The sequence below is a fragment of the Amblyomma americanum genome, chromosome 1 (assembly GCF_052857255.1).
Source record: "Amblyomma americanum isolate KBUSLIRL-KWMA chromosome 1, ASM5285725v1, whole genome shotgun sequence".
In the NCBI taxonomy this organism is placed as follows: Eukaryota; Metazoa; Arthropoda; class Arachnida; order Ixodida; family Ixodidae; genus Amblyomma; species Amblyomma americanum.
This window is the reverse complement of record NC_135497.1, coordinates 147,310,556-147,330,674: the sequence shown is the minus strand read 5'-3', so window position 1 is coordinate 147,330,674 and position 20,119 is coordinate 147,310,556. Positions and strand designations below refer to the sequence as shown.

Below are 20,119 nucleotides of genomic sequence, written 5' to 3'. Positions count from 1 at the left end.
CCTTAAATTGTACCGGCACCTTGCTCTGTATGCCACCTTGTGCGAATTTTACGCACAGAAAGCAGCTTCAAATTTTTGGTCATTTGTAAAGTTATGGTGGCATTTAGCTAAAGGCCTTTTTTTTTTCATACATTTTCTTAATTTATCTCACTGGTTATATCAGTCAGTCATCGTGGTCTCATGAGGGTCATTTTGATGGAAATCAACTGTCTTACACAGCTGCTTTACTGTGCAACACTGCAGACACTTGCTGTCAGCCTATGATAGCTATGATGATAGTGGCACATGATGATACTTACAGTGATTGCATGATAAGTTGTGCTGCTTGTGTGTGATTCAAGTTCCTTAGTTATTCGGCCACTAGAGCTTTTACATCTGGAACATGGGGCTCTGTACCATAATATTACTTTCGTTGTTTCAGAAGTAGTTTACAGGGATCATATGGCAGCGTAGAACTACAAAGGGCAAACTTCAAAATGACAACACAGCACTAAGCTTCTGAGTTATTAGTGACAAGCAGGCATGTGTACAGGAAGAGTGGAAGGGCTTGCAAGCAGCAGTTGTGATTGGATACAGTGAGATGGGAATTTTTATTCCTTTCCCAACAGCTGCCACCTAGCATGATTATACTTTTTTCTGCCTTTGTAATTTTTCTAGTGGTGCATGCCTGTCATTAAGGCGTACCTCACGGGACTGGGGGGGGAAGCTATGTGCAAAGCGGCAGTATGCCCTAACCGAAAACAGCTTAAATATGTCCACCTGCGTAACAAAGAGTGTGGTCTCAGATATTCTACAAAGGAAGGCGCATGCTTAAGTTTTTATTCACTTTGGGCTACAAAAATTTGTTCATTTTATCTGCCGCCGGGGTGGCCTTAAAAGCTGCACTAACAGTGTGCGGAGTGTGGAAAAGGCTCCCTCTTGTTCCATACTCCTCACACTGCAAGTGGAAGGTACTTCTCACATGCCACCACAGTTTTCTTCTTTCCACGCTTCATGTAATGCCGACCTTCACCCCTACGCAAGATGTGTTGGGTAGTGATGTCACTTGGCGAAGCACAGCATGCACGAAGCATGCAATCTGTGGTGACACCAATATCGTTACAACACAACGAGACGGGGCTGAATCACAGCCACGCAGTAACACCAGTAACGCGGTAGTGGCGGCTGAATACATTGAGAAAAACGAAACTTTGCTGCAGCTGGCCTAAAACTGCGGAACGGAGTCACGTGACAGTAAGCAACAGCTATGCTGATGAGCACATCCATGCAGCTCGGGCCGGGACCGCTTGGACGCCGGTGCCTGTGAACGGGGGGATGGCTGGGGAGCGGACGCCCCCGGCTACTGGGAACAGGAAGGGAGAATGCGTTCTGCAGGGTCTCAGGGGTGCTCTCTGTTTGGGAATATCGACAGCTGCAAGCATGCTTGTCATGTGCTGCGTTGTATCAGTATCAATGTACCACTGCGATCTATGCGTTTGGAGCATTGGTAAAGCTTCCTTGCGATGTGTGGGTTAGTTCATGGATGCTTCAGAACATACCGCTTCAGGGTTGAATGTTTGACGGAATCCTGTGAGAGGGGGAACATAATAGCAAGTTATTGAACACTCGCCAAGTTACAAAAAAGGACCTTCTTACGCGCCAACCTTGATGCTCAAAGCATGCAAGCTTCTCATTGTTGGCCATGTTTCTTGTGCCACCGTGTCGTTACAGGGCACAGTTGCACTCTTTTTACTTAACGTAGTGGACTTTTTGTTGTAAAATAAAATAAAAAGATTTAAATTATTACAATACATGATCAGCACCCTGAAAAATTTGGTACTTTGCTTATTTCAAAACTTTATTTTCTTGAAATTTTTTTCTATTTTCACAACTTTGAGTAAAGGTTTACTTAAGGTTAGAACACACTTAATCTAATGACAAAGGGTAACACCATTTAGCAAATTTTATGACACCTATACTTGATTTGTTGCTTGCAAGTCTGTCAAATAACTTGAGCAGAAACTGTGTAAGGTTTCCAATTCACTGTTCTACCACTACTGCAGTAATTACTGGAAAACGCTAAAGGCTGTTTTTTTTAAAGTGAAGTGACAAATTCTGCTCATAGCGAAATTTTTCTTTCAGTAGTCTATCTGACCCAATGAGTAATATTTTACTGTTCTCAAAGCCTGATATAAATTGTTTCTTGTGACTCATTTTGTGACATGATTCACACAGTGCTCTTTTATGACCTGCTTAAGTGAACAGAGGGTTATTGAACATATTTAAAATATAAAATAGAGATGCAATAGAACATTTGTTTTCTCTGCTCACCTATCTCATGCTCCTCCGTAGCTATCCGAGAATAGTCACAATTCAAGGGAACATACATATACGGGAGTACAATGACAGGAATTGTTTTTTGTCCAAATAAATAATTGCAAAGGAATTGGTAGTTTTCAAATACAACATGCACATTTAATACTGTCTTGGATATTTCTATGTGTCTGTGAGGGGTAGGGGGGGTGGGGGGGGGTGGGGGGGTGGAGAGTGGAACTGTGGCTATCTGGAGCTGCTTTCTATGTTACTCTTCTAAAAAGGGAAATGCTTGCCAGCTGTCAAGTCCACATACCTCAGGGAGTAGCTGAATGTAATTTGTTTTCAGTTGCATTGCCTATATTAGAAACTGACACCTGCCTTAGTGGCTCAGGTCCTCTGGCATTTAGCTACTGATCACAAGGTCGCGGGTTCAGTCCTGGCTGCGGCAGTCTTATTTCGTTGGAGGTGACATATAAAAATGCCCATGTGGTGTGCAATGTCTGTGCACGTCAAAGAACATCTGATGGTCTAAATTAATTTGGGGCCCTTCACTACAGTGTCCCTCATAGCCCATGTGTCACTTTTGGACTTCAAATCTCACACTTTACAGTTTATTTATTGATAACTCACCAACTTTCTTGAAAACTATAGCCATTTTCTGCATTGCACTTTTCTGCCATTACCCTGGCTCATGAAGGTGTCCTCTCTATACACTTAGACATGTTCTGTCTGTATTATTGAATTCGATAATTGTCCTAGCAATGTTTTTTTTTAATGTGTGCATGTGTATTAATCTGAAATGATCACAGAACACTTCTAAATAAATAATAATGGTCACTAAGTTCTTACCTTAATTAAGGCATGGAATAAAAATCTGTCAGCATTTTTTACTTTATAGTGATAAGTACTGAATCTTTGGAACAATACTTTGATAAGAGACAGATTTGATGATTTTTTTACCATTATATATGGGTTTCATCATGTGAAAAATATGACATTTCACTATTATTATAGCACCTAGTTGTGGCATTTCACTCATGCCTGTTCATAGCACTTGTGTAGTGTTCTCAACTTTTATTTGTTGACTTCCTCTCTGCTTCACACTGCAGCAGTTGGCTTGGTTGAACCTTGTAAGTATGAAAAAATATCCTGTTCATGAGCAGCATAAATTTCAACCTTACTCATGGCTCATTAGCAGCCATTTAAAAACAAGTTCCAATTTTTTCCTAGGTGCAAGAGTGTCGCACCTATGCAAGCTTTTAGTTTTAGGAATAAATGGTGCATAGCTGGTGTTTCTTTTTTTTTGTCTTGTATCATCGTCACACCTGGGTATTTGTGGAATGGGTTCCAGTCAATGAAAAAATTCGAACTGGTAAAGATGAAAGCAGCAACGTAGAACATTGTTTTTATGGGCTACTTTATTAAAAAAGTAGAGATGAAGCTATCAAGTGAATGGCAGTTGGAAGTTATGGCACAGGCTTCAGGAATAGAAGAGGAGGACTAATGATATAATTATGTCCTTTTGATATGCAAGAGCAGGAAATGAGCATTGAAAAACCTAATACATTGACTAAATTTGAAATCGGTTTGATGTTGAGGGCAAATCCTGACATTGTACAAAATGTAGAGGAGTTTCGCGTTGTCAGGTGTAATAACTGCAGGATAGTGAGGTCTAGAATTAATCCAGATTTGTGACAAGAAGAAACGAAAGCTCTGATGAAGAAGTAGGTCAACAATATTGCAGTAAGGGTGCCACATTGAATTCAATGTGGCAGGTGCCACATTGAAATATGCCGGGTGCTTAAGTTCTTGCATTTAATTGCAGCTGGTGAGCAAATGCTCAACAATCTTTTGAGGAGCACTACCACGGCGGTATCATGCTGGCCAAAAATTCACCAAGTACCTTACTCTTTCCCCTCCCCCATGCACTGCCGCACTACAAATATCCTGGCAGTGTTCCTGTTAGCCTGACCATGGTAATTGTTGAGCATGCTCTTGGAGTAGGAAGTAGGATAGCCAGGTGGCAAACTCTCCCCCAAAACAAAGGTCCTTGTTAAGAAATGCGCACAGACAAGGCAGCTTGAACAGAAATAGGAATTGCTAAACATGCTGAAACTATGACATCTTAAAGTATAATGTGGGCGAAATAGGGCTAGACCTTGAAGGGAGCCTGTAAACAGCTAAGAGGAAACTGGCTCAAGCAGAAACCAGAATGTCTTTAGGAATATATGTAGGCTAGTTTTAGGTAGCAGTTGTTTGCTAAATTATGCAACAGCCACACCAGCCACGCTGCTATTTGTAGACATAGAAGTTCTCGTAGCAACTGAAGTAAGGTAATGCTTGTGAACTTTACAGCCGTTTTCATAACAGGACCTCATCTTTATAGGCTTCAGTATGCTGCAGGTTACTACTGTTTGTGTTCTTATCAAGCTCTTACTTGAAATTTCTTGATTGTGGGTCAGAGATTCATTTGGAATTTGGAGTTAAACTGTTTAATATTTGTCTTGCAGGCAACACCCAAGCTTCCAATCAAGCGAAAAAGCATTAACTGCAGAAAGTTGAGGCCTCAGTCGGTTGTAGGTGAGTTATTGCTGAGCCCTGGCTTCTGTATTGCTGCGTGCTGGCTGCTTTGCTCTGTGAGAGTGCAGGTGCTAGTCGTGTTAGTGCAACGCTAAGCTTATGCTCTTGAGTGCTTGGCAGTAGCATCAAGTGTGTTTTCTTCTCTTTGCTTTTGTGTTTCATTCCATGCTGTGCTTTAACCCATATAGCTCAGTTTTCGTCCATTTCTTTTAGTCTTTAGCTATTGGCTACAGTGAGGACTGTCCAGTCAACATGACAGATCATGAGAGCGAAGTGCAGTCACATGAAAAGGATTTTTTTATAATGCAAGCCCTGGGACAAGCAGTTGAGAGCAGTGCCTTGCCATGCAATGCCTACCAATGCCCAGAGCAGTGCTGGGACCTTGCTATGGCATATGAATGGCAGCATGTCTTTCACCAGGCTCCTTCAGTGTTCCTTTTGCTTGAAATAAGCTGGCAGTCCAGTTACAGAAGACAATACAGCGCTCAAGATGGGATGAAATAAGAAGTGGTACCCACACTGCTGATGTGCTGTGTGTGCCACTTCTTCGTCCCATCTTGTTTGCTGTATTGTATTCTGTAAGGGATCCGTATTGACTAGCCTGGCTCACCATTCTTGGCTGTCCAACTCTGCTTGCAGTTACATCTCTCACTAGGCCTTTGAGTCCAGGCTCAAGAACACAAATTAGAAGAAGGCATGGTCTGCATTGTGTACTTTCATCAACAGGTGAAATGTGATAATGTGCATGTGGTATTCAGAACGCACTGCACTGCCTGGGGTGTGGTAAGTGCGTGCATTTTCAGAGAGGATCAGAAACATCCAAGCATTACTTGCACACAACCTTACACTTCGTGTTGCATACTAGCCATGCAGAAAAAGCTTTGAACACCTCATCAAATGGTGCAGAATCTGCTGTCATGAGGGAAATGAGAGACCCTTTGCAGGCAAATGCTGAACTGCATTGGGGCACCCCTAAGACATCAGTGTCTGGTGAAAAGACCAATGCATGACACATGTGTGTGCTTTGTAACTTTTTAGTTTGCACAAGACTTCACCTCTTTGTTTTGGGTGATATTCGTGTGAGGTGGCAGTAAGGTGAGGCAGCTATCATGCATTGAGCACAGGTCAGCATTGTTTTAGAATGATGTGGTGAGAGCACTTCAGCTGTCTAAATCATGCCATTGTTTCTTGCCTCACTGTGATACCAGTTAAACAGTGGTTTTGCAGGCTGCATAGTGATGCAGTGCCAACAAGCCATGCTTGATGTATAGTTGCTCCTTAAGCAACCTGGGCAGTTGCTGATGCAGATATCGTATATACAATGTAGCACATAGGACAGAAAAAAAAAAAAAGCACACTCAGATTGCACAGGAAACACAAATACATACACTGTATTGGTCTTGACACCAGGTGCCGTGGCGCCTGTTGGTGCACTGATATGTTTCAGCATGCACTTGCAGTTTCCTCTTAATCTTACTGATGATGGCATCTGAGGCAGGGGGCTCATACTATCATGTGGCATTCATTCGTGACAGTTCACCTACGTCCTCCTTACTCTGTGCTGTAGTGCTGCTTCTTTTGGTGTGGATTGATTGTCGTCAACTCTGCTTCGCAGATAGTGTGGAAGGAATCGCAGCTGATGACATTCCTGACCTTCTACCGAAAGGATCAGAAAGTAAGTTGCAGTGAGAAAAAGGGCAAAATGTATGTGCAGACAACTTTTATGTAGACCCCTTCGCTTTTCCCGATTCATCCACAGTAAGCAGATTAAGCCCGATTTTTTTTTTTCCCCGAAAATGCACCTTCGAGAGTACGTAGCTTTCCAGTGCACAAACCTGAAGATACCACATGAAAATTAGTGGATATGTTGTGCTATTCCACAAGGGGGTGTTTTTAGTTAAAGGATGATTTTAAACCTCTTTTAATTCATATTTGAACAGCGCAATAACACAACGGGACACAACGAAGAAAGGACACCACAAGCGCTGTGCTGTCCTTTCTTCGTTGTGTCCCGTTGTTTTATTGCGCTGTTCAAATATGAATCAATACCAACTCGCCCAGTTCGCAGCTCTTTTAATTCCTGTCATACATGACACGGTTTAACAAGTTCAACAAATATGTTTTGGAAATGAAAAACCAAAATGCGAGCACTGACCAGATATCTCATTGGCATCAATGTATCACACTAACGATGTCCTGGTTCAAGACTCTTGTGAGTTTAAAATGGTCCCTGTGATGTTGAATGTTTTTGCAGTGCACAAAAGCAGGCATGTCTCACATGGTGCAGAAGTGTGGCACAGGAGATGGTAACAAGCATGGCAAAATAATTGCAAAAAAAAATGAGAAAAAATAAATATTTGATTTGGTAAGATGCTTTAGTATAAACTGCCATTTCGATGTTGTTTATGAAAGTAATGAGCACAAAATGCACCATTTTTTTGTCCAGCACAAAAACAAGTGCGAGTAGTCTTTTTCTGTAAAAAATGACCTGAAAGACCCTGAATATGGAACTTTTTCTGAACACAATCTGCACCCAAATTTAGGCTAACGAAAAAAAATCATGCCCAATTTTTATCTCCGGGATTATGGAAAAAATAGCACCCGAAAACGAAGGGCCCTACTTATATGGCAGGCAGAGGCTCTATTTTCTAATGACTTTCAGTGCTTTATATTCTTATATCCTACTACACAAATTATATTTAGCTTTTTATAACAAAATACAAGGGGCTTTCAGTAAGTTGTGCCGTCTTTGCTGAGGGAAGGAATCGAAAGATGCCACGTTTAACGGTGTGCAAATGTTCAAAATTTCGAATTGTTTGCAAGTACTGTTTGTTATTAAATTCAACTAGCACAGTACTTTTATTATTTGAAGCCTCTGAGTTTTCAAAGATTCATAAGTTATGAATAGCAGTTTTAGATTCTTTTTTCATTTGAAGATTGGGTCATCGGTCAGTCATTGTGGCATTTCTGAACATTGCTATCTCACACTTCTCACATCATTGAAGTTGTAGTTCTCTTATTGCACCATTTACCAGCATGCTGAAAGAGCACACATGCCTTAGTGCTTGCTAAGGGTTGCATCTGCATGCTGTTGTGTGCACAATTATGCAGCTTGACATCTTGGTTCGTGGCCATTGTGAGTTGCCACTGCCACAACTGTTCCGCACTCACGGGTTGGAAGTGAAGTACAGCACAATATCCAGTATGAATGGCAACATCTTTGATAGAAGTCTGTCTGGTTGAATTTGTAAATATGTTAGAAACTGTCAAATTAATGGACAATTAAATGCAAAGGTAGAGAAACATAAAGGCTACATTTACAAAGATAAATTATTCACAGAGTGAAAAAATGCGCTGACACGTTTACACATCTCGCTTGCGTGTTTGCACACTTGAGCACTCTGTATACGCTACAGTCAAACCTCGCTATAAAGAATACGGATATTGCAAATTATTGGTTATATTGAACACAGTTTGCCATAAAACATATATATTGAACTGCTGAGTGCCAAGCTGGGCCCATTCGGATAGCAAGCGGCAGGCTCTGCCTCACTACATGGGTGACCGGTGGTGGTGCAGCAAGCGTTCACACCACAATTCACGCTTTACGCCACAGAAGATATAGTGGTGCGAACAGTTGGTAATCAGGCGGTCGGCGGCTGTTTGCTTCTCTTGCACTCGTCGATGGTTCCCCAGAACCATCGACATGGTCGGCTACTTCCAATAGCTATCCTGGGCTCGTGTCGTCGACTATCACGAAGCGGAAATGGTGAAAACGGTGATAGCTTTCGTTTTGGTGTCCGTTTTTTTTCATGCGACGCCTCTTTAATGTGGGAAAGCCACGCTAGCTTGTGTTTGACCTGCTGCCACTGCATGCTTCTGTGCTGTGCTGTGCGTGGAAGCGATTTTTTTACCTGTTCGCTATAACGAGGTTTCACTGTACTTCTTGCTTGTAAGTTATCTGCTCCGCACTGTCGCTGTTCTTGTTTGTCTCAGTGTCATTGACAGCCATGCGCTTAAAAGTGCATAAAACACAAACACAGAATAAACACGAACACACACACACAAGATAACGCACACAGTCGTGCTTTCCAAAGAATGCTGGAGAAATCTGTTGAGATTGGATGCCCAGCCGAGGGGCCAAATGAGCGTGGTGCCCAAAACTTGCCCGCCGACAGAACAAAAGGAGCACCTGCCACTCCGGTTGTAAAGCAGAAGGGAGGCCCTCACGGAAACAAAAATAGAAATGACAAGGATGCTTGCTAACAAGTGATGACCCTCACGAAGACAGATAGGTATATAAATAAAAATAGCACTCGCTGACATATAGAGGAGACTCTGGCACCCACTTAGGATTGAAAACTATATCTCAACGTTTCAGGCTGACCATTTAGCTGCCCTCTGGAGAAGGGACTGAGTTTGTTAAGAAGCGTTGGGACCAGTGGGAAGTGTTAGTTTCATTTTGACACCTTTAGTTAATGCACGCTTGGCTCAGTGAAGCGATGTGGCTACATCAGCTGTCGTAGCGAAATTTGTGGTTTCCCGCAAACTGCAAGAAGCATTTTTAACAAAACAAACATGAAGCAGAAACTTTTTAACAACAGTGCCACATGCCACTCGTGTGAAAGTATGCTTCGATCACCATCTTGTATGGCCACCACATAAACCTGTACAAAACCATGTGTGCAGAATTGCAAGCAACTGCTTAAGGTTTTGAATCACGACTGCTTCTCATGCACTGAGGAGAAAAAATTGCTGCCAAAATCACTCCACTGAATCGTGTTGAAATGCAATACTGGTCACTGCAGCGCAGAGCTTACGGTGCAGTAAAATGATACACGAGGGCTGATTGGGCCACGACTTGCCAAGAATGTGGTTAGGGAGTTTACCACAGCCTGTGCATTGTCTTCAGGTGTTGCTAAGGGACATGGTAAAAATATAAGTTTTGTCTCACATCCATTGCAGCTGAAGTTGCTCATCTATTTCACCAGACACCTTTGTCTGCCTTGCATCCTGCTTGCATTGCTGATGAAGGCACTGCTTTCTTTGTTTTGTGAGCAGCCTTGTTTTGTCTTTAAATGTGCCACACTACATGCCTCTGCTAGCAGCCTCTGATGACATGGCATATTTGTCATACTCGTTTGTCATGTAATATATCATACGTTTTTGCACTGAGCACAAGAAGCACTCAACTATTCGGGGCCACTTCACACGGTACAACGAAACAAAAAATTTGGCCCAGTCACTCATATCGCCGTGCAATTTTCGGTAAGTGCTTTCACATGCAATGTACACTCAGTTAATTTGGTTGAAGTGACATTCATGGTTGCCACACACTGCGCAAAATTTGCTGCTCCGCTGCTTCCACTGGCAACGTTCATATGAGCACACCTCACATAATGCCATGCAGCTCCCCTTTGGTTAGTCACAGAATGTATCATACATGTGCTGTGATTGAATTAGAAATGAACGGAAATCCATTGTAAGTAGGGGGTGTGTGAATATTCGAAATTTTCTAATATAATTCGAATATTATATTTTTAGTATTCGTATTTGCTTCGAAAACCCAGTTTTCGTGTTGTTTCAAATATTCGATCCGGCGCGAGTATTCGTATTTAGCCGAATATTCTATTGCGAGCACCAGCATTCATTTCGGTTCGCAAGACCTATCGACATAGACATAGCAACATGGCGGCGCCCAGAGCCATGCGTAAATGTTGGGCCATGCCGTAGCAGACTGTGCTGGTGAGCTTCTTTGTGGCTATATCTGCGACTGCACGTCTGACTCTGATTCGTGCCATGGCAAACCTAGGTTGTGGAAAGCGAGTGCACGACTTGCAGCAAAGTGCTTGAAATGCCTACAGGTACGGCAACGCCGCTTGTCAACCATTTGAAACTGCATGTGGCCGAGATGAAAGAGTATCGAAAGACAGCTGCTGGTGTACTGGTGAAAGATCAGCTGACCATGACCGACTTCGTGCGTCCGACAGAGCCGCTTTCAGAAAAGAGGACGCAAGCACTAAATAGCAACGTCGCTACCATGATGGCGCTTGATTTGCAGCCCTACAACGTCATTGAAAACCGCGGGTTTAAAGAACTTTTGGCAGTTGCTGTTCCAAACTATCGCCTACCATCGCGCTCTACACTTTTGCGGGTGCTTGTTCCGCGCATGTATGACGATACACGGAAGAAGGTGAAAAATGGAGCTCAGCAACGCTTTTGAAGATGAAACTGCAGCTGTTGCCTTTACCAGAGACATGTGGACATGTGGACAGAGACATGTGTTTACCAGAGACGAGCGAACGAAAGCTACATGAGCTTCACTTGCCATCTCCTAACTAATAATTTTCAAATACAGCGGTTCACGCTCAGCCCGCGTCATATGGCTGACAGCCACCATACTGGAAACATCGTAGCTATGCTGGACGAGATGTGCAGCAAGTGGGGGATGATGTCATGTAGACTTACTGCTACATGCCATGCACTGAAAATTCACACTGCACTGCCCTTTGTCGGTAATGCCTTAGGCACAATATTCACCACTCCTTCAAATGTTATGACTAGTTTTAATGTGCGTAACGTGTGCCTCAGAGGTGAAAAATTTTTGTCATTAACAATTTCAAAATGCATCTAAAGCATGATTTTTTTTTTTCCTGTGCTTGGCTGGGAGAGGCAGTTTCTATTTACATGTGCGAAGAGCTGAGGTGTTTAATGTAGGGACTACTCTTTTGTACTGGCAGTGACCGTGAAGCTGTGATTGCCAAAAAATGGTCCTTTGTAACGTCGGTGTGTTGTTTGCACATTGTTCTTTTCTTATTTCCTTAACTTTTTATTGCAAGCCATGTGTTTTTTTGCTTGCCTTACTTCTGAGTCTTTACTTCGTGCTTTAGCTAGCCCAGTGAGCCTACATGTGCTCTGGCTATGCAGCAGATAGCCTGCCGAACTTGTCTCCAACGTCCGAGAAACTGGAGCACCTGGGCAAGGCACGGCCCAAGCGACCAAAGACACATGCACCAACGCGACCGTGCCTGCAGGCCCCGGAAAGCCGGGAGCCACCCCTTTCTGAAGGGCTCGACTGCTTCTTCAAGCGACACCCGTCTACCTCTACACCCACGCTTTCTCCAGACTCTGAAGATGCTGGGTAAGGAAACTAAAAGCAGCTACTAATACGCCAGTGTCCTAGACATTTGTGCTACTTAAGTCTGCTTGGATAACCATCCAAAACATGCTGTTTCAGTGTATTTGGTTGACCATTCGTTGTCCAGTTGCTCTCGGCTTTGGCACAGTTTGTAACCTTTTGAGTGCATGTTCACATTGGTTGTGGTCTATTGTTGTTAGTTCTGACCTTTGTATTTGTTATGCTCAGGTTGAAGAGTGACAGCAGCACATCTGCAAGCAGTTCCATCCTTATTACTGAATCAAAACCCCTGGAAAAGTCCCCCTCGGACACCAAGGACACTGAGAAGCGCAGCTTCATGAAAGGCATCAGCAGCTTGTTCAGCCGAGCCTCATCATCATCATCAGAATCTGTAGTGGTTCAGAAATCAAAACAGGAATCAAAAGACACTGTCAGCAGCATCATGTCTTCTTCCATGTCTGCTTACACGTCTGTGAAATCAAGGCACGACATAGATGTCCATGAGAAAGAAAATGGAGGTTAGTTTGTCCTAAAAGTTATTCACAAATGTGTGGGCTCTGATTAGGTTAGCATAAATGTAGCTCTTTCTTCTTATTTTTTGATGTCACTATATTGTTTGCAATAATTGTCTTTTGTATCCAAAAAAATGAGTTTGCTGTCCGTAGTTTTGTAGCTTTTCACTCCTTCTTTTTTTTCTAGTACATAGCATCATAGTTGGTTTTGTGGGGAAAGTTTGTTAAGACATCAATTAAAGCAAACCTTTTTGCAATGAGATTTGCATCTCTCACGTGTCTTCTTTATTTATTTTTTTTGCAGAGATGGTCACTGAAGTCAGAGTGTCGGAAACAACAAGGGTTTCTGGTATGGAGAAGTTTGGTGTGGGTCCTGGGTCAGTCATATTGGCAGAAATGAAGGCATTTCAAGGGAAGCGAACCTCTGGAGGAGCTCCATCAAAAGGAAATGTACGTCTCCACAGACCTCATCCTCATTATACTGTATTTACTTGAATGTAACGCCAGTTTTCTTTATTTATTTGCAAGCAAGTTCATGCATCGCCACAGGTCGGCCCCCAACTTTGGGAAACGAAAAAAAATTATATTCACAACTCAGTGACAGTAGTTAGGAATGTGTTATTACAATGCAGCTGTTTGGGTTATTTCTGCATTTTAGTGTAGAGATTTTGTTGTTATTGATGTTTCTTTAAGCAAATCCAAGTGTTGCAGCTGCTTTTACTGCTGGATCTTGTCGACATAGGCACTGCTCTTATACTTTGGCAGCTTATGCTACTGGATCTTAGTGGCACTAGCGCAGTTCTTCTGCATGGGCAGCACGTTTTGCGATCATGTTTACCAAGTATCTTAATCCTCCCGTGAGTTTAAGCAGCTGCTCTCTAATTGCACATCACCACAAGATACTTCTGATGCACAGAAAAGGTTAAGGGTACAAGGGCATTTTCACAATCGTGTATTTTTCTAGCACGCAAGGCCATTACATAAAAAAAAAAAGTGCATTGACGCTTTGTCGCACTCGTTTGAGCTGTATCTGCCTTTTGAAAAATGGCCATCAGTTATTGGGAGAGTCGACCTGTACATGGAGGCTACCTATTTGTGTGGTGTGGGACATATTTATGGCACCTCCAACTGCTGGTACTAACTGCAGTTGCATCGTTGAGTGGTTGTTGTTTCTAAACAGTGACTTTATGGACGCGTGCGCATTGTACGCTCAGCACTACTCTGCGTCAGGTGTTGGAAAGGGGCACCTATCTCCATGTGGCTTGTGCTGGTTCCCTCTCATGCTTGCGCTGTTGCTCTTGATTAGCGATTTTCAAGTGGAGAAGGGCGGCTGCGGCAGCTGCAGACAGCTCAGACTCATCCCGCGGAAGTCAAGGAATCTACGTGTCCTCCAATTAGTGTACGTCGTTGTGCCGGTTTCGGCACATGCACTGCGCATATGTCTGCTGTTACATGCATGTGTAGACCTTTTCCAGCATGTGCACGGGTGCGTGTGCCTAGGAAGTGTCCATGGGGTCAGGGCTTTCACTGTCGCTGTCGCATGGCACAATGCCACCCCACAGGGGCTACGTTGAACCGAAGCCAATCGAAGCAAGTGTTCCAGAAATGCTATTCTCTAGAGAAAAATGCTTTGAGATTTCAAATACCAAACATTTGAATCAAATTGAATGCTTTGCTGTTCGACTGAACATTCGAAATTATCGAATATTTGCGCAAGCCTAAGCTGAACACATATTTTAGCATATTGTGTTGCTCAGCATTACTCTCCAACAAGATTCAGCACCATTACAGTTAAAGTGGGTTCAAGCTGCAGTTAACATTATCAAATCTGCCAGCCAAACCATATAAAGTTTTTCTAACTTTCTAGGGACCATGAAAACTGAAAAATCGAGCAGTCTGAAAAATCAAATTTTCACCGAAAAATCGCTTATTGCCAATATGCCGAAGGAAGGGGCCCACAGTTTTGTGCACATTCTGAAGCTCCTGATGACTAGATCTCGCCAATATACACTGACGATGAGTGGCAACCGCTTCACGAGCTCGGCATACGATGGCTGTACTGCCTTCGGTGTGTCGCCTAGGAATGCACAGGTTGGGACTAAGTCTAGATGCGGAAGCAAACCGATTGCTGCGGGATCTGCGCTATGGTAAGAACCAACAAACAGCCAAAGCAAGTGCTCCATGGGTGCTGACCTTCGAAACTAGGCCTAGCGACTAGAGCCAAAATCGGCATCATAACTGGCAATATGCACTCTGCAGTGGCTTGGTGAATAAGCATTTGAGCAAGACATACAAATGCAAGCAGTTTATATGCAGGAGTACTTATTGCACTCTGGGGTCAAGTGTATTAGTGTTGTGTTTTGGGATAACGTTACAGCAATCTTTATTCTCCTGGGTTACACGTTACACAGGGCCGGCGCTGGCCGTACACACACACAGCACTTGCTGGGGGCGCTCTGCCGGTGGTGGCGCCGTCTCGTGCCACGCACTCAAACACGCACACACAGGCGCTGGGATGGTGGCGCCATCTCTTGCCACACACTCAATACACATACACAGCACTCCTCCTTCCTTAAGAAGGTTATCGGTAACGTAGGGGCTTGCGAACAGTTCTAGTTGAACGTCTCACAGATGGCATCGCCGCAGCCTCCCAGGTGCTTGCGGTGCTGGCTACGTCTTCCTCGGTGCTTGCAGGTGTACCCGCTGTACTTGGTGCTGGAGTGGCCAAGTGCTTTTTCACTTGGTTGTTGTGACGGCGAACTTTCCCTTGAGGGGTTGAAACCGTTACCATCGAAGTTCCGTTCGTTTCATCAACTTCGCCCAACCACCATTTAGCTCCTCTGCCGAAATTGCGAACTGCAACCTTGTCACCTTTCTTGTATTTGGGTCCCTTTTTCGTCTCTCCGCAATGCCTCTTGGATTCTGTCAGCAACTGCTCGGGTGCACTCTCATTCTCCCTTCTAGGAATGCAAAGATCCAGCTTCGCTTTCATTGGGTATGCCAACATCAGCTCAGATGGTGACGTTCCATTTGGGCGGGGTGCTCTACGGTACATAAGCAGCCATCTCGCTAGCCGGAGCTTGAGATCTCCACCCGTGGTTTTCTTGAGGCCGTCCTTTACAGTTCGAACTGCTCTCTCAGCCAAACCATTTGATGCTGGATGGAAAGGAGCTGTCCGTAGGTGCTTAATGCCATTTTCCGAAAGGAATGCCTGGAAAGCTTGGCCAGTAAATGGGGTTTTATTGTCTGTTACAATGCACCTTGGCAGCCCAAACCGTGCAAAAATATCCCTCAAATGCTCTACAGTGTTTTCCGCTGTTGCACTTGGCACGATGATAACTTCAAGCCACTTTGACTTGGCGTCTACAAGTACAAGGAGCATTTTACCTTCAAATGGTCCGGCATAGTCCAGGTGCACACGTTCCCAGCATGCACCCGGCTCAGGCCATGGCACTGGTTCAGACTTTGCTGGCATTGGAGAATTCTGCAGACACTGTGTACACTGTCGAGCGCACTTTTCGATTTCAGCATCCATACCAGGCCACCAAAACAAAGACCTTGCCATGCCTTTCATGACAACCACTCCCTGGTGCGTTTCATGTAGCAGTTCCAAGATATGCTTCTGGGCAGGAGTAGGCACCACGATTCGGTTACCCCAGTACAAGAGATTTCTGTACGTGTTCAGCTCATCACGTCTTTGCCAGAATGGCTGTAGGGCTTTGTCCGGGGTGCTTTGTGGCCATCCGTCCTTGACCCACCGCAGCACTTGGCTTAGGGCTTGATCACAACTCGTGTAGTGCTGAAGCTGCTTCACTGACACTGTCAGTTTTTCCATGCTTGAGACTGAATTCACCAGCTCTGGTGGTTCAGGTGGATCAGCAAAGAGCACTGCCAGTGGTAGCCTGCTCATGGCATCTGCATTTCCATTGAGACGTCCAGGTCGGTGCTCAATAGTATACGTGTAGGCACCAAGTGTGAGTGCCCAACGCTGGATACGTGAAGCAGTCATGGCTGGAATTGCTTTATCTTCACGGAAGATGCCGACCAGTGGCTTGTGATCAGTGATGAGGATAAAGCTGCGACATAGCAAGTAGTCTCTGAAGCGTGTGACACCAAATATAATGGCTAGTGCCTCCTTTTCCAGATGTGAGTAGTTCCGCTCCGCAGGTGTGAGAGTTCGAGATGCGAATGCTAGTGGGAATTCAACCCCTTTATCACGATGTGAAAGCACCGCACCTACACCATACGGCGAAGCGTCACAGGCTAGCACGAGCTCCTTAGATGGGTCATAGTGTGCCAACACTTTTGCCTCCATGATGGCTTCCTTGCTTTTGACAAAAGCTTTTCGTTCTTCATCTGTCCACCTCCAGTGACTGTTCTTGTGAAGCAGTGCATACAACGGTGCTAGTAGTGTGGACAGGTTCGGCAGAAACTTTCCGTAGTATGACAGGAGTCCAATGAAGGATCTCAGCTCACCAACGTCCTTGGGCTCGGGCGCTTCAATGATGGCTTCTGTGTTTTTCTTTGATGGTTGAAGACCAGTGGCATTGATCTCGTGGCCCAAGTAAATGAGGGATGGTTTGAAAAACTCACACTTTTCCTGTTTGAGCTTCAACCCTGACTCTTTGACTCGTTGCAGAACTTTGCGCAGATTCTGAAGGTGCTCTGCGTCAGTTCTTCCTGTCACCAAAACATCGTCTAAGTAGACTGATGTGCCTGGGATGTCACGAAGGGTTTCTTCCATTCTTCTCTGGAAGAGGGCAGGTGCTGATGAAACACCAAATGCCAGACGGTTGTAAGCAAAGAGACCTTTGTGTGTGTTGATGACCAGTAGCTTACTGGTTTCTTCATCAACAGGCACCTGATTGTAAGCTTCGCGGAAATCCAACTTGGAAAACTTGACTCCGCCTTGCAAGGATGCGAATATGTCTTCAACTTTTGGCAATGGGTACTGTGTCGTTACCACTGCTGGATTCACACCGATCTTATAGTCTCCACAAATCCTGACACTTTGGCCATCTGCTTTGAGTACTGGTACAATCGGTGAAGCCCACTCAGAATGGTCCACTGGTGTGATGATGTTTTCACGTTCTAGACGCTGAAGTTCATTTTCAACCTTGGCCCGAAGTGCGTAGGGTACCGTGCGAGGTCTGAAGTATCGTGGCTGTGCATCCGGTCGAACGTTGATATGCACCTGTGGTCCTTTCAGTGTCCCGCAGCCTGGTCTGAAGATCTCTTCAAACTCCTGCAGCATTTCTTTCACTTTCCCTTCAGTGGTGCTTTCGAGCTGTGTCGCATTTACTTGGCGTGGTAGCAGGTCAAATGCTGTAAGCCAATCCCTGCCGCACAGGTTAGGGCTCTTGCAGGCTACTACAAGCAGTGTCTGCTGACATGTAGTCTTGCCAAGACATACGTCAACCACCAGCGTTCCCTGCACCGGTATTGTTCCACGTATGCAGTTCAGCTTGATGTCTGTCCGTGAAAGCTGCGGCAAAACACCTTGGTGCTGCCGGTAAGTATCTTTTGAGATTAACGAAACGGGAGAACCTGAATCCAACTCCATTTCCAGTGGCACTCCATTGACTATGAATGTCACTGTGATTGGCTTCAGGGGTGACTGTGCACGCAAAGAATGCAGGTAGTACTCAGGTGGCTTCTCGGTCGACTGTACTGCATTCACTGCAGTTGCGCTCAACTTCTTCCCTTTCTCAGCACCAGACAAACAGTAGTTCGCCAGGTGACCTACTTTGTCGCACTTGTAACACCTTGTGTTGATGTGCTTGCATTCCGGGGGCCTGTGATCACGGGATCCGCAGCGTACACACGGCCTGGACTTCTCTTGGCGTCCGGTTTTGATTTTGCCTTTAGGCTTCGGGTCTTGCCCTTTTTGGCCACCGAGCCCTTGCAGGTGCTGCTTTTTCTTGTGCTTGACATAATTCGCTGAGCCTTCTTGAACCGGGGAAGTCGGTATGTCCGCGTGGCCCTTTCGCAGCTCGTTTGCGTTGAGTTCCGCCGCCTCTGCCGTTCTAGCAATCTCCAGCGCTTTATCTAGGGTGAGGCTCTTCTCAACTAACAACCGTTGCTGCACGGCTCTGTCACGAATTCCACACACAAGTCTGTCTCTCAGCATGCGGTTCAGCGCCGTACCGAAGTTGCAGTGTTCCGCCATTTGCCGGAGCTCGGCGACGAACACCGCGACGCTTTCATTCTCGAGCTGTACTCTGGTGTGGAAGCGATAACTTTCGGCTATTTCCGATGGAGCGGGGCTGAAGTGGCTTTTGAGAATAGCCATGAGTTCAGTAAACTTCTTTTCTTTAGGCTTTACGGGCGCTAGCAAACTACGGAGCGTCGCGTACGTGCTTGTGCCGACCGTCGACAAAAATACCCACTTTTTCTTATCGTCGTCTTCGATGCCATTTGCATTGAAGAACGCATCCAGCCGTTCCGTGTATGACGACCACGGCTCTTTGTTGTCGTATTCTTCGACTCGACCAAACGTCGCCATGTTTGCGCGGGAACGAAGCGTGCTTCACTTCACTGGCTACTGGCGCAAGTTCACTTGCCTGCGTGCATCACGATGCGATGTCTTCGCTTGCGTCCGGGTCCCCGCTATCCCATTCTCGTCGCCAGTTGTTGTGTTTTGGGATAACGTAACAGCAATCTTTATTCTCCTGGGTTACACGTTACACAGGGCCGGCGCTGGCCGTACACACACACAGCACTTGCTGGGGGCGCTCTGCCGGTGGTGGCGCCGTCTCGTGCCACGCACTCATACACGCACACACAGGCGCTGGGATGGTGGCGCCATCTCTTGCCACACACTCAATACACATACACAGCAATTAGGCTTTTGCTGAAAGAGTAAAAAGGTACACTGGAATATCAATGTGCTTTCAAGAATATTAAGAACATTAAGGTCGCCTTTCGTTGCCAAGTTGCACCTGAGGTTACGTGCTTCGAAAGTTGCACGTCTTTCTTTGTAGTCCATTTTATTGTGTATGGCTAAAGCTCACTATAACGGAATAGTTTATAACAAAAGAACCTTTATAATGAAGGAATAGCCTTCCCCGTGAAAGCTCTCAATGAAGCCTATGTTTTGATATCTTGTTTTTATGAAGTAAATTTTTCCTACAGTGGGATATAATGAACCTCCAGTAAACACCATTGGGCATTTCGTGCTGAGTATGCCGGTTTGTATCAGTGCCCAACATTTCTGTACCGATTCGAAGTGGCAAAATGAAATCACTGCACATAACCTACGCTGTTAAACACTGCAGAAAACTTATCCGGCCTCAAGCAGGGCCCACATGAAGCATTTGCCTGAACAGTTTGTCTGCTTTTGCATGTGGTTTGATGCTGGCGCTCCCTTCTTTACCACAAATTGGGTACGCTGCCCATTGAACGCTGACATGTGGTGAGGCGTGCATGGCTCGTTGTGGTATGCTGTGCCTCGAAAGTGGAAGTCATTGCAGTTCCCCCATTCTTCAGCCTTTTCACTGCACAAGGCAGATTGCGAGCACACTCTGCTTCTCTGGCTCCATGTGCAGTTTAGTTTCCATATTCACTGCATGTTTGCATGGTTAAAACTGTTTGG

General features: G+C 44.9%; 1 protein-coding gene across 7 annotated transcripts in view; it reads left to right on the top strand.

The window, feature by feature from the left end:
- Positions 1-20,119, top strand: part of LRR (capping protein regulator and myosin 1 linker 1 leucine rich repeat protein) — a 105,309-nt gene that overhangs the window by 63,198 nt on the left and 21,992 nt on the right. For 2 of the 7 annotated variants that reach the window (XM_077647230.1, XM_077647226.1), the window contains 5 exons: positions 4,806-4,875; positions 6,491-6,550; positions 11,803-12,016; positions 12,242-12,531; positions 12,830-12,975. In XM_077647230.1, the coding sequence (XP_077503356.1) occupies positions 4,806-4,875; positions 6,491-6,550; positions 11,803-12,016; positions 12,242-12,531; positions 12,830-12,975 (780 nt within the window). The remainder of the gene's footprint in view (positions 1-4,805; positions 4,876-6,490; positions 6,551-11,802; positions 12,017-12,241; positions 12,532-12,829; positions 12,976-20,119) is intronic. The other 5 variants (XM_077647231.1, XM_077647227.1, XM_077647234.1 and 2 more) reach the window with 3 other exon arrangements.